Consider the following 13,117-nt stretch of genomic DNA (forward strand, 5'->3'; position numbering starts at 1 on the left):
AATAATAGTACTGTCTTAATATCCATTTTGACAGTATAGAAAATGTGCCTGAAGCTCAACAGCTCTTCAAACAAATGGCCATCAAATGGTAAACACAAAATGAAGGGTAACTCTGAATGTGTCATAAGGATCACTGAGGAAATAATAAAACAAAAATTGTATTGTTGAAATTAAAAACCTGGTTTTAAAAGGTGACTTATCTCTTGATTAACCAGTGTGCTAGGGAGGAGACCATAGAGTACACAGCTGACTGGTTCATGTAATATGGTTCAAGTCGCCCTCCTACGTGTCCTAAATGCTTCTTAGAAAGATATGACTTTCAGAACATTTTCCCAGAATGGAGGTTACTACTGGCATCACTTCACCTGTTAGGAGCCCAGGCATGTTTATATTTGTCATGTTTATTCATGAAATTAGAAGGAATAGGAATTTGGTCCTACATGAATTATCTTAAAACAGGATTTGTGAAAATTGTGGGTACCTAGCTGCATCCTGTTGTATTCTCTATTATAATACAGCCCAGAACTCTTTCTTGTTGAGTATCTACCGTCTTCTTTGGTAATAATAATAAAAAAAGCACAGAACTACAACAGAGAAAGACGCTTGGGTAGAGGCGTTATGTTAGTAAGGTAATATTAGGTAACATAATCACAGGTTTTTAAAAATTGGGAGGTAGATATCTCTGGGGGTTCATTACACTTCATAACAAAGTCTGCTCTCTGGACCTCACAGTGTATAACCATCTCACATGTAAAATTCATTCACTCCATCTAAACATTACCAAATGTCTCAATTCAACATAGCATCTCATCACCTCAGAAGTCCCACATTTATTCAGCTAAATCATCTAAATCAGGTATGCATGTGGCTTGGGTATAATCCATTCCCAAAACACAATTCTTCTCTATGTTCAAACCTGTGAAACTCAAGAAATAAATTATATGCTCCCAAAATACAGTGGTGGGGCATTTATAGGATAGCAGTAATTTGATATCTCTATTCCTTTCAGTCCAAAGGATTCCTTTCAGTCCAAAGGATTCCTTTCAGTACCAACAAAGGATTTGCTGGTATAAGATTATCAAGAACGTTATGAGTCTCCTGTGTATGTCACAGAAATTCATTCCATTAGATAAGAAGCCCTTCCATGGGCCTTTCTTAGAAAATTCCATCTCTATCTTTGGCTTTCGCTCGCATAGTTGAGGGAATCCATTAGTCAGTCACATGTCTGATCTCTTCAAAGAGACATCACTGTGCTTGAACACTCAGAACTTTGGATTTTTCTAAAGCATTAGAAAAAGCTTGTCCAGACACAATCTTGGCTTTTCCTCCAGATCATTCTTTCTCAACGGTGACTCTCCTAACAGTAGTGTCTTTTGCAATCTAGACAGCTAAGAACTCTCTATTTCATCAAGTCCTGACTTCCTTTTGACTAAACTCTCCTCTTCCTTATCTTTTTCCTCTTGCATTTTACTATAAGAAGCAGTAAGAAACCAAGCCATATCTTCAACATCTTCAACACTTTCCTGGGTTCAGAAAAAATATCCAAGTTCATCACTTAAAAGTTCTGCTTTCCATGTAACTGTAGGACACAGTTCTGCTAAACTTTCCACCTCCATATAACCAGAATTTTCTTTCTGCCAATTTCTGGTAATGTTTCTCATTTCCTTTTGAGCCTTTACCAACAATGCTTTTACATTCCTTTCAAGAGCCAGCTTATGATAACTAAGTATTCTCTAAGAAAATACAGCTTTTCTCTACTTTTCTTCTCACTTCCAAGTCTTTACTAGCAGAGTCATTAAAATCCATATTTTCACCAACAGTCTTTTCAGAGCAATCTGGGCTTTTTCTATCATGCCCCTCAAAATTCATCCAGTAACTATTCAAAGTCACTTCCACATTTTTAGATACTTCTTTCAGCAGCATCTCACTTTTTGTTACAGAAGTCTTAATAGTGTCCTATTGCTACTTAACCAAATTACTACAAACTTCATGACTTTAGTGACTTAAAACAACACTAATTCATTGTTTTATAATTATGGAGGTCAGGAGACCAAAATACATCTTACTCGGCTAAGATAAAGATGTCAATCGAGTTCTAGGTGATATTTATTCCTTTGTCTTTTGAAGCTTCTAGAAGCTTTGCCTATGTGGATAATCCAGGGACACCTTCCCATCTCAAGATTCTTACCTTAGTCACATTTGTGAAGTTTCTTTTTCTCCATGTAAGGCATTCACAGTTTCCAGGGATTAGGACATGACATCTTTGGGTGATGGGAGTGAGTATTATTATTTCCTACCATGAAAACATACTACACAAAAGAGTTTCTTGAGATCAGGGCTTGTACCTTCCTTTTTGCATCACAAATCCCTAGAACAGTCATTGCCTGTTACCTAGAAGGCATTCAGCAAATTAATAATTGTTTCAGTAAAAATAAAAATGTATTTGGTATCTATTGTAAGACACAGATTTTCTAGCTGATGGGAGATACAGTGGTAGATGAAACATAGTTCTTGTTTTCCTAGAACTTATATTCTAGTGTGAGAAAGCACAAAATATACACACAAAATAGGTATCAGATGATAATATGAAGAAAAATAAACTAGGGTAAGAACAAAATGTTCTAGGTGTGCTTTGTAAGAAATCCCTTGCCATTTGATTGGACATTGGAAAGAACTGGGTAATCAAGACTTATGAACATTCAGTAGATGAACATTTCAGAAAGAGGATATAAGAAGTGCAAAGATTCTAATGTAGGAACTTGTATAGATTTTGAAATTTTTAAAGAATTGTAAGGATGTAAATAAGGCTTAAAATGAGAGAGGGTGGAGAATGGTATAAGGTGAGTTCAGACACTAGAAAGGGGAAAGACTGCATAGGATTTTGCAGTCTATGGTAAAGAGTTGACTTATATACAGACATGAAGTATAAAAACGTTACAGCATTGGAATTCAGTTCAGTCTCTCAGTCATGTCCAACTCCTTGTGACCCCATGAACTGCAGCACGCCAGCCCTCCCTGTCCATCACCAACTCCTGGAGTTTACTCAAACTCATGTCCATTGAGTCAGTAATGCCATCCAATCATCTCATCCTCTGTCGTCCCCTTCTCCTTCCACCTTTAATCCCTCCCAGCATCAGGGTCTTTTCCGGTCAGTTCTTCACATCAGATGGCCAAAGTACTGGAGTTTCAGCTTCAGCATCAGTCCTTCCAATAAATACTCAGGACTGATTTCTTTAGGATGGACTGGTTGGATCACCATGCTATCCAAGGGACTCTCAAGGGTCTTCTCCAACACCACAGTTCAAAAGGAATCAGTTCAGTACAGTTCAGTCACTCAGTTGTGTCTGCCTCTTTGCAACCCCATGAATTGCAGGTTGCCAGGCCTCCCGGTCCATCACTAACTCCTGGAGCCCACCCAAACCCATGTTAATCGAGTTGGTGATGCCATCCAACCATCTCATTCTCTGTCATCCCCTTCTCCTCCTGCCCCCAATCCCTCCCAGCATCAGGGTCTTTTCCAATGAGTCAACTCTTCACATGAGGTGGCCGAAGTATTGGAGTTTCAGCTTTAGCATCAGTTCCAAAGAACACCCAGGACTGATCTCCTTTAGAATGGACTGGTTGGATCTCCTTGAAGTCCAAGGGACTCTCGAGAGTCTTCTCCAACACCACAGTTCAAAAGCATCAATTCTTCGGTGCTCAGCCTTCTTCACAGTCCAACTCTCACATCCATACATGACCACTGGAAAAACCATAGCCTTGACTAATCAGAGCTTTGTTGGCAAAGTAATGTCTCTGCTTTTGAATATGCTATCTAGGTTGGTCATAACTTTCCTTCCAAGGAGTAAGTGTCTTTTAATTTCATGGCTGCAGTCACCATCTGCAGTGATTTTGGAGCCCCAAAAAATAAAGTCTGACACTGTTTCCATTGTTTCTCCATCTATTTGCCATGAAGTGATGGGACCAGATGCCATGATCTTCGTTTTCTTAATGTTGAGCTTTAAGTCAACTTTTTCACTCTCCACTTTCGCTTTCATCAAGAGGCTTTTTAGTTCCTCTTCACTTTCTGCCATTAGGGCGATGTTATCTGCATATCTGAGGTTATTGATATTTCTCCTGGCAATCTTGATTCCAGCTTGTGCTTCTTCCAGCCCAGCGTTTCTCATGATGTACTCTGCATATAAGTTAAATAAGCAGGGTGACAATATACAACCTTGATGTACTCCTTTTCCTATTTGGAACCGGTCTGTTGTTCATGTCCAGCTCTAACTGTTGCTTCCTGACCTACATATAGGTTTATCAAGAGGCAGGTCAGGTGGTCTGGTATTCCCGTCTCTTTCAGAATTTTCCACAGTTTGCTGTGATCCATAGAGTCAAAGGCTTTGACATAGTCAATAAAGCAGAAATAGATGTTTTTGTGGAACTCTCTTGCTTTTACCATGATCCAGCAGATGTTGGCAATTTGATCTCTGGTTCCTCTGCCTTTTCTAAAACCAGCTTGAACATATGGAATTTCATGGTTCACTGATTGCTGAAGCCTGGCTTGGAGAATTTTGAGCATTACTAGCGTATGAGATGAGTGCAATTGTGTAGTAGTTTGAGCTTTCTTTGGCATTGCCTTTCTTTGGGTTTGGAATGAAAATTGACCTTTTCCATTCCTATGGCCACTACTGAGTTTTCCAAATTTGCTGGCATATTGAGTGCAGCACTTTTACAGCATCATCTTTCAAGATTTGAAAGAGCTCAACTGGAATGCCATCACCTCCACTAGCTTTGTTCATAGTGATGCTTTCTAAGGCCCATTTGACTTCACATTCCAGGATGTCTGGCTTTAGGTGAGTGATCATACCATCACGATTATCTGGGTCATGAAGATCTTTTTTGTACAGTTCTTCTGTGTATTCTTGCCACCTCTTCTTAATATCTTCTGCTTCTGTTAGGTCCATACCATTTCTGTCCTTTATCGAGCCCATCTTTGCATGAAATGTTCCCTTGGTATCTCCAATTTTCATGAAGAGATCTCTAGTCTTTCCCACTCTGTCATTTTCCTCTATTTCTTTGCATTGATTGCTGAGGAAGGCTTTCTTATTTCTCCTTGCTATTCTTTGGAACTCTGTATTCAGATGCTTATATCTTTCCTTTTCTCCTTTGCTTTCCGCTTCTCTTCTTTTGACAGCTATTTGTAAGGCCTCCCCAGACAGCCATTTGGCTTTTTTTGCATTTCTTTTCCATGGGGATGGTCTTGATCCCTGTCTCCTGTACAATGTCATGAACCTCCGTCCATAGTTCATCAGGCACTCTATCTATCAGATCTAGTCTCTTAAGTCTATTTCTCACTTCCACTGTATAATCATAAGGGATTTGATTTAGAGCATACCTGAATGGGCTAGTGGAGGTAAGGTGAAGTCGTTCAGTCGTGTCCGACTAACTCTTTGCGACCCTGTGGACTGTAACCTACTAGGCTTCTCCGTCCATGGGATTCTCCAGGCAAGAATACTGGAGTGGATTGCTGTTTCCTTCTCCAGGGGATCTTCCCCACCCAGGGATCGAACCCGGATCTCCTGCGTTGGAGGCAGATGCTTTAACCTCTGAACCACTGGGGAAGGTCTAGTGGAGAGAGGCTGGCAAAAATCCAACTTGTTTCTTAATAGATTACTCTTGTTGCTGTGATGGAAATTAACTGTGGGGAGGTAAAGGTAGAAGCAGTTTAAGACAAGACAGGGCTATTTAAATAATCCCAGGGATAAGTGACGCTGACTTGATAAGACTCAAAACAGGGGTAAGGGACACAGATGTAGGGAACAAACATACGGACACCAGGGTGAAGAGGGGGTGCGATAAATGGGGAGTTTGGCATTGACATGTTTACACTACTACGTATAAACCAGATAACCAATGAGACCTACTCTATACCACAGAAAGCTCTATTCAATGGTCTGTGGTGACCTAAATGGGAAGGAAATCCATAAAAAGAAAGGGATTTGTAGTTGTTTAGACACTAAGTCATGTCCAATTCTTCGTGACCCCATGGGCTTTAGCCTGCCAGGCTCCTCAGTTCATGTAATTCCTGAGGCAAGAATACTGAAGTGGGTTGCCGTTTTCTTATCCAAGGGATCTTTCTGACCCAGCGATCAAACCCATGTCTCCTGCTTGGCAGGTCTTCACCACTGAGCAACCTGGAAATTCTACCTAAAATGAAGGGATATATGTATACACATAGCTGATTTACTTTGCTGTACAACAGAAACTAACACAACATTGTAAAATAACTGCACTTGGTAAACATTTTTAAAAATCTATAGCTCACTCTGGATATATTTCTAAGGTGGTTCTTTTATGATTTACATGACAGATTGCATGTGGTAGATGTGATGTGAAAGAGAGCACCTTAAGATATGATTTCAAGGATCTGGGCTGAGCATTTGGTAATTAGAGGAAGCATTTACTGAACTGGGGAAGATTACAGAACAAGAGCACAGTTTCAATGTTGGTTATGTTTTGACTGAGATTTTTATCAGAGATCAAGTAGAGATGCTGTGGAATCAGATGGATATGGGAGACTGGAGTTCAGAAGGGAGACTGGGGCTAGAGATAGACTTGGAGGAATCTCAGCATGTAGATGACATTTAAAGCTATAAAATGGATGAAATCCCTATGGGAACAATTTCAGAAAATAAATGTTGCCAGAACTGAGCCAAGAGACACTCTTGTGTATGGAGGTCAGGAGAATGAAGAAAATCTTGCAACAGAGTATTCCAACAAGCAGGCAGCAGCAATGAAGGAATGCATGAGATAGGGATGTTCCAGATGTCAGGTGAAGACAGTCTTTCAAGAAAGGAGTGATCAAATTTGTCAGTTTTTGCTGAGATGTCAATGATATGAGAACATCAAAATAACCGTTCATTTTGGCATCACGGAGCCAATCGTGGTTTGATGGACTCAGGAATAAGAATACATATTGACGATGTTAATCGCGGAGTCCCAAGTACCTTTACAATTCACTCAGCGACAAAGAATCATATTGCATTTCTTGTTGTTGTTCAGTTGCTAAGTCATCAGCAACCCCATTGACTGTAGCCCACTAGGCTTTTTGGGCCATGGAATTCTCTAGGCAAGAATACTGGAGTGGGTTGCCATTTCCTTCTTCAGGATATCTTCCTAACTCAGGCATCAAATTCAAGTCTCCTGCCTTAGCAGGCAGATTCTTTACCACTGAGCCATCGGGAAAGCCCACATTGCATTTCTAATGGTTGGTAAATACCTAGAACTAATTGATGCTGTGTATGCAGTTTGGGGCTGACATAGTATAAATACTGGAGTTTCTTTGAAATTAAGACTTCTAGGTTGATTATCTTGAGTTTCTTTATTTGCAGAACTCCAAATATGTACTAGCTTTAAATTGCCTAAATTCCTTACCAGTAGAAGACAGTATACCACCAGTATACTTACCAGTATAAGACAGACAAATTCATAAAATGTAGAGGCTACTGTAATGGAGGAAAATCCCATTTTTCTGGGAGAACACAACTCAATGCAGGCAGAATAGTTTGAAGGCACTTTAACTTTTTACCTCATTTCTTCATGGTGCTGACAGAGATAAAGTATCAAGTATTCCAGCTCACACATTGGTTATGGGAATTATTTATTTGAAAATGCATCCATTCTCTTGAGACCAATGAATATGCCAATAATTAGTGTTTAGCTTCATATTCCCCTCTTCTTAGTAAAATCAACTATCAAAACATTGTTGGCTTATATGTGACTCCATATGTCTAAATCATAGACTGTATATTTGGCATCTTCTACGAAAAATAGGAACTACAGTAAAGTACATAAAATCGTGACACTTATATAGCCAAAACATTTTCAAGTTTTCTGCCAGTGTTCCTTATAGATCCCTTAAAATAAGATGCATAAATGAAAACAGTTCTGCACATTTCATTCATATTGTATTCAGGCTTTTTCATTTCCTTTCTATAGAGATGAAATTTATAGAGGGCCTGGGATGGACAGGTAGCAGGGGAACACAACTGGAAAAAGGGGCGTGTGAAAGAAATTGGTCAGATTGAATTTACAACGTGAAACAGTGATCCGAGGACAGAACTCATCTTTCCTGTGCCTGGCTTATTCTAGACAAATCTCAGGTTTTGAAGAGGTTAGAATTTAGCCTTGATGCCTCTTACAGTTTTGCTGTCTCCTCGTTTCCCTCTTGTTGAACACGTTCTTGCAGTGCTGTAGACGTATGGTTACAAACGTCATTGCTCTCTGTTTGAAATTCATTAGTCTTAGTTCTACCGGCTAGATCATAATGCATGTTCTTGGATTTTAATCTGGTAAAAAAAAAAATCTGTGCTGAAAGTTGCTTAGTTTAATTCCGCATTAAAACCAAACAAAATAGCCAACCCACCAGCCTTTACTAAAAGTTTAAAATGAAAGCAAGTAGAAAGGGGTAAAAAAAATGGGGGATAGCTGGCACGTGGCCAACTCCTTGCTTCACCTATAAAAACAACACTGACTGTGGACGTGTGATGACAGGAATGGACTCAAAAACCTCAGGATTTGAGCATGTAGGTCCTACTAATTTAGAGGAAAAATGATAGGTCACTTTTTGTCATGGGTTAAGTTTACTTTCTCATCTCCACTTTATTATTTAACTTCCCTAGGTACCAAGTTTTATTGTTAGAATTAGACAGGCTTAAGTATAAATCCCAATTTTGACACTTACTGGGAGATTTGATCCAGTTACCTACGTTCTTTGTGTTTCATTTTCCTCAAACACAGAAGGGAGACAATCCTGACATCGTGAGATTGTTGTTGATGAGGATTTTATCTACAATTTATGAAAAAAGGACCAGTGTGAAATATAGACCCTATAGATCTTAATTGGAAATTGAATAATATATAACTTGGAAATAATAAATTTGACTGTGTGTAATATGTATAATAACAAAGCAAATTTGGGGGAAATTATTTCTGGAGTATGGCCATTTTTCAGTTACAAGTAGCGTTTTTGGTTCACACTGTGAAGTGTTTAGTGCAGAAACATATATCATTACAGAGAACAGTTTGAAATCTCAATTATATTTACTCATGAGGAATCATCAAGGTAAAAGAAATATAGATTAATATCACATTGAAATTTTCACTACATGAATGATATTTCAGATGTCATTCCAGAAAACAAAGAAATTATTTATTCTTCTCAGAATGAAAGGATCTATTAGGTTTTGTAAGTAAATAGTGATACTACTTCCGACTTCATTCATCCATCATCCATCCATTGTATAAATCTATATTTTTACATATCCTATAATCGTAAAATGCTTATAGTAAACATCAACAAAATCTCAGAATACAATAAATCTAGGACACCTTAACCTCTAATCACCTTCTTACTTAATTTCAGTTATTCTTTGAAATTTGGGAGAATCATATATTTAATTACACAAATTTGTCTACAGCTTGAGTTAGAATCACTGGTGACAAAATGATCATCTACAGTATGAACACAAAGTTGAACCGAGTAGATTCCATAGAGTTGGGGCTTCCTAATGGTTCTCATGAGAAGTGTGTGGTTAACGGTATTATTGATTTCACACTAGGAACTTGTGGCCTCAAAATAATGCCTAGCTTAGTCCCAAGCATGTTGTCCAACCTAATATAAAAACAGTAACAAACCTCAGTGTCTTCTGGAAAACAAACCTTTGAATCATTTAAGAATACAGACAACAAAATCAACTATTATCAGACTTTGGTTTATTGTAAAATTTAGTGAAGTATATCTTGTAATCCCTGACCCCTTGCTCTGAAAACAAAAGCAAAGATATAATTATTGCTTATTCTTTTCCCCCTACTTTATTTGTGCCACTGTGAAAGGGAGAAATCAGTCCAGATGAGAAATACTAGGAGCAATAGAAATACCATCAAGCCATTCAAAATAAGCTTCCTTTTAAAAGGTTGTCGTACTTAAAAAAAAAAAAAAAATTCACACCAAAAATATAGCAGCGGAGAAGGAGGATAAATACAAGTTAATTGCACACCAATCCCATGCATAAAACTGGGGCATTAGCCAAAGCAGTAGTATTCAGAATCCAATTTGGGACGCTTGTACAGTGCATGTGAGTCCCCTATGACTGAACTGTCACTGAACTGGTCCAAGTCTGAGGGGGTGTGGTGGCCTGGGACGTCATCTGCCAAAGTGTCCAGGTAGCTCCCAACGGAGATGCCGTCTAGCCCGTCACTGCCATCGTGGAGGCTGGTGCAGCTGCCATGTAAGGAGGTGCTCTGGCTCTCCAGTAAGCTGCACAGGCTGCCACTCAGACTGCTGCCCCGGCTGGTGATGGTGGCTTTCTCTTCAATCATCCACTTGATGGACTCGATGCTCTCGTTGATGAGGAGCAACTGGCGCATGAGCTTCCCGTCTGTGGCTCTGAGGTTAACCTGTGGAGGGCAGGGAGAGGGGAGAGACCTGCCAGTTATTCTGTGCTCTTGAAAGACCCCAGAGCCATTTAAATTCTGCCTCCTGCAGTCCATCATTTTACATTCAGAGAATAAAATACAAAGTTACTTGAGCACAGGATCTTTTTGAAAACTGCTTACAAAGGGTAGGAGTCATACTCAAAGAACTCACCTCCTTCCAGCCCTAACAGGCTCTGAAAGGGACTATAAACTCTCACTGCATCTCTGACCCTCACCAAGCTGCCTGGAAATATCCTATTGAATGACAGATTCTGTCCAGAGACTTGTTCTCTCTATGCCCAGATTGTTTGTGGTTGTTTTAGTTGCTTAGCTGTGTCTGACTCTTTTGTGACCCCATGGACTGTAGTCCTCTATCCATGTGATTTCCCAGGCAACAATACTAGAGTGGGTTGCCATTTCCTTCTCCAGGGGATCTTCCTAACCCAGGGATTGAACCTGTGTCTCCTGCATTGGCAGGCAGAATTCTTTACCACTGAGCCACCAGGGAAGCTCAGATTTAATAGTTTATCCTTGTTAATTGAGAGTATGTGTATGGCTATTGAGAGAAGGGGGGATAGGAATCTGTAGAAATTAAGGAATCATCATCATCATCATTGTAGCAGCTCCTATTTTAGAGAGATTATGTGACAAACACCATTTATAAAAGCTCAACACGCATTATATTGGGTTGGCCAAAAAGTTTGTTCAGGTTTTTTGATGTTACGGAAAAACCCAAGCGAACATTTGGTCAACTCAGTAATAACCCTGTGCCTTAAGTATTATTATTTTTATCCCTCTTTTATAGATGAAGAAACTGAAATCTGCAAATAAAAAATTAAGAGTACAGAAAATGTCTGCACCTTTCATGACTATACTGACAAATATGTAGTGCTGAGTAATGCTTTCATGTTTAACAGGAACCAAATTGTTTCAATATTTCCTGAATCCAAGAGGCTGATAAATGAGGCTGATCTACTTTACACGGTGAAGTGTACAAGTATTTTCTGTAGATTTCATTATTTCCTTCAGATGTGTCAAGAGCAGCTCCAGTCAAAACTGGGATATGAGACTGGGACAGTTCCCTTACATGACTTCTAGGTATGTAGTCTTTCTGATGGTTTTAAATTACTTCAGAGAAATCTGTCTTCTTAGTTACAAAGCAGAATTTCTCTGTAGGCCCTTCAGTTCAACAGGAATATCTGTTAACATGAAGGGTGTTTCTGAAGGAAGTAGGGGGAGAGACGCTGCAAGATAGCCCTTGTTCTGGTTGGAATTGAAGAGATAAGGCTCCTACAGAGATTCCGGTGGACTGGACTGTGAGGCAAGGACAGATTTAGCCACCAGAGGTCCTAGTCACATTCATCAGGGTTTAAATGAAATTCCAGGTTTTTTCACCTGAGGTCTTTTAACCCAGGAGACTGGACCTTGCTTATTCTCTCTTGAACACACAGGAGAATTCAGATTTGTGCATTTCTAGAATTATCCAAGGCACTCAGTTGTGAGTGACTCAAGTCAGAAGAGAGAAAGAAGCTTATATATGCATTTATATTGTAAATGTATTTCTAGGAAACAATCCATCTCTGAAAGGGAACTTTGGATTGAGTGAATGTGACAGATAGCCGTTAGGAGAGATGAAATTTCTAGGATGACTTCAGAGATTTAAGATTTCAGGTAAACTACATGTGTACATGCACACAAATGCTTACGTATGTATGTATGAAGTATGAAGTATAATTTAAAACCCGTTAATCTATCTAGGATATTAAATAAAGTGACTTAGGAGACTACCTTATCTTCTCTGAGAAATGTACCAGAAATTCTTAGGCAGTCAGCAAGGAAAATCAATTTTCTCTGAGCCATTCATGAACAGAGCTTAGTAAGTCTTGAGATGGTTTTCTATTTGTGGTGTTTTCTCAGTGACCTTGCTTTAAGGTTGTGTGGGGGAAGGAGGTTTTGTGGCAATTTTTTTATATTTGACTTTACCCCCACACCCTATGAGTCATCAAAATACTGTTCAAATTACAAGTAATACAACAAATATTTACAAATCATCAACAATTTGCTTACGTTCACAGAGGAGCCAGGACAATCAATAGAAGTCAAAGTCTTACAAAATTGTTCAGTTAAGCATCTGTAGCCAATAAAACATGCTGTGCCCATTGTAGGCACAGTGCAATGGAAGTGTGGCCATTTCCCAAGAGCTCCCCAGATGAATCACAGCTGCATTTGTTCACCTTCCACCCTGTCCTGTCAGAATGTTCCTGCGCATGCCCAGATCTGGACATACTCCCTGTTACTCCCTTCACTTGAAATACTTGACTGTTTTCCCCTCCAAATCCTCCCCGTTCTTGAAGTCCTAATTCTTCCATGCAGTATCTCTTCTGCTGGCCTGTTTACCCTCCACTGTGTAGTTTGTATCTGACAATCTACCTTAATTGTGTACACTTATGTTGCTACCTATTATTGTGTCTTTTAGCTGTTTCTTCAGCTAAGCTTGCAGTTCCTTAAAAAAGCCATGTCTTACGTTTTGTCCATCTCTTATGGTCTGTTTTAAGGATGGATTGATTTTGTGGAGGGGAAATAGTCGCAATTTTAGGGTCTGAGAAAGTTCAGCCCTTAAGACAATAATGATGCACATTCCCAGCAACTGTGTCACTGG

General features: G+C 39.3%; 1 protein-coding gene across 1 annotated transcript in view; it reads right to left on the reverse strand.

Annotated features, from left to right (window-relative positions):
- The window catches only part of LURAP1L (leucine rich adaptor protein 1 like), a 49,169-nt gene continuing 45,786 nt past the window's right edge, over positions 9,735-13,117 (reverse strand). Inside the window, exon 2 of the mRNA XM_018051969.1 lies at positions 9,735-10,440. Coding sequence (XP_017907458.1) covers positions 10,066-10,440 — 375 coding nt within the window. The 3' untranslated portion in view covers positions 9,735-10,065. The remainder of the gene's footprint in view (positions 10,441-13,117) is intronic.

Source organism: Capra hircus, chromosome 8, assembly GCF_001704415.2.
Source record: "Capra hircus breed San Clemente chromosome 8, ASM170441v1, whole genome shotgun sequence".
In the NCBI taxonomy this organism is placed as follows: domain Eukaryota; kingdom Metazoa; phylum Chordata; class Mammalia; order Artiodactyla; family Bovidae; genus Capra; species Capra hircus.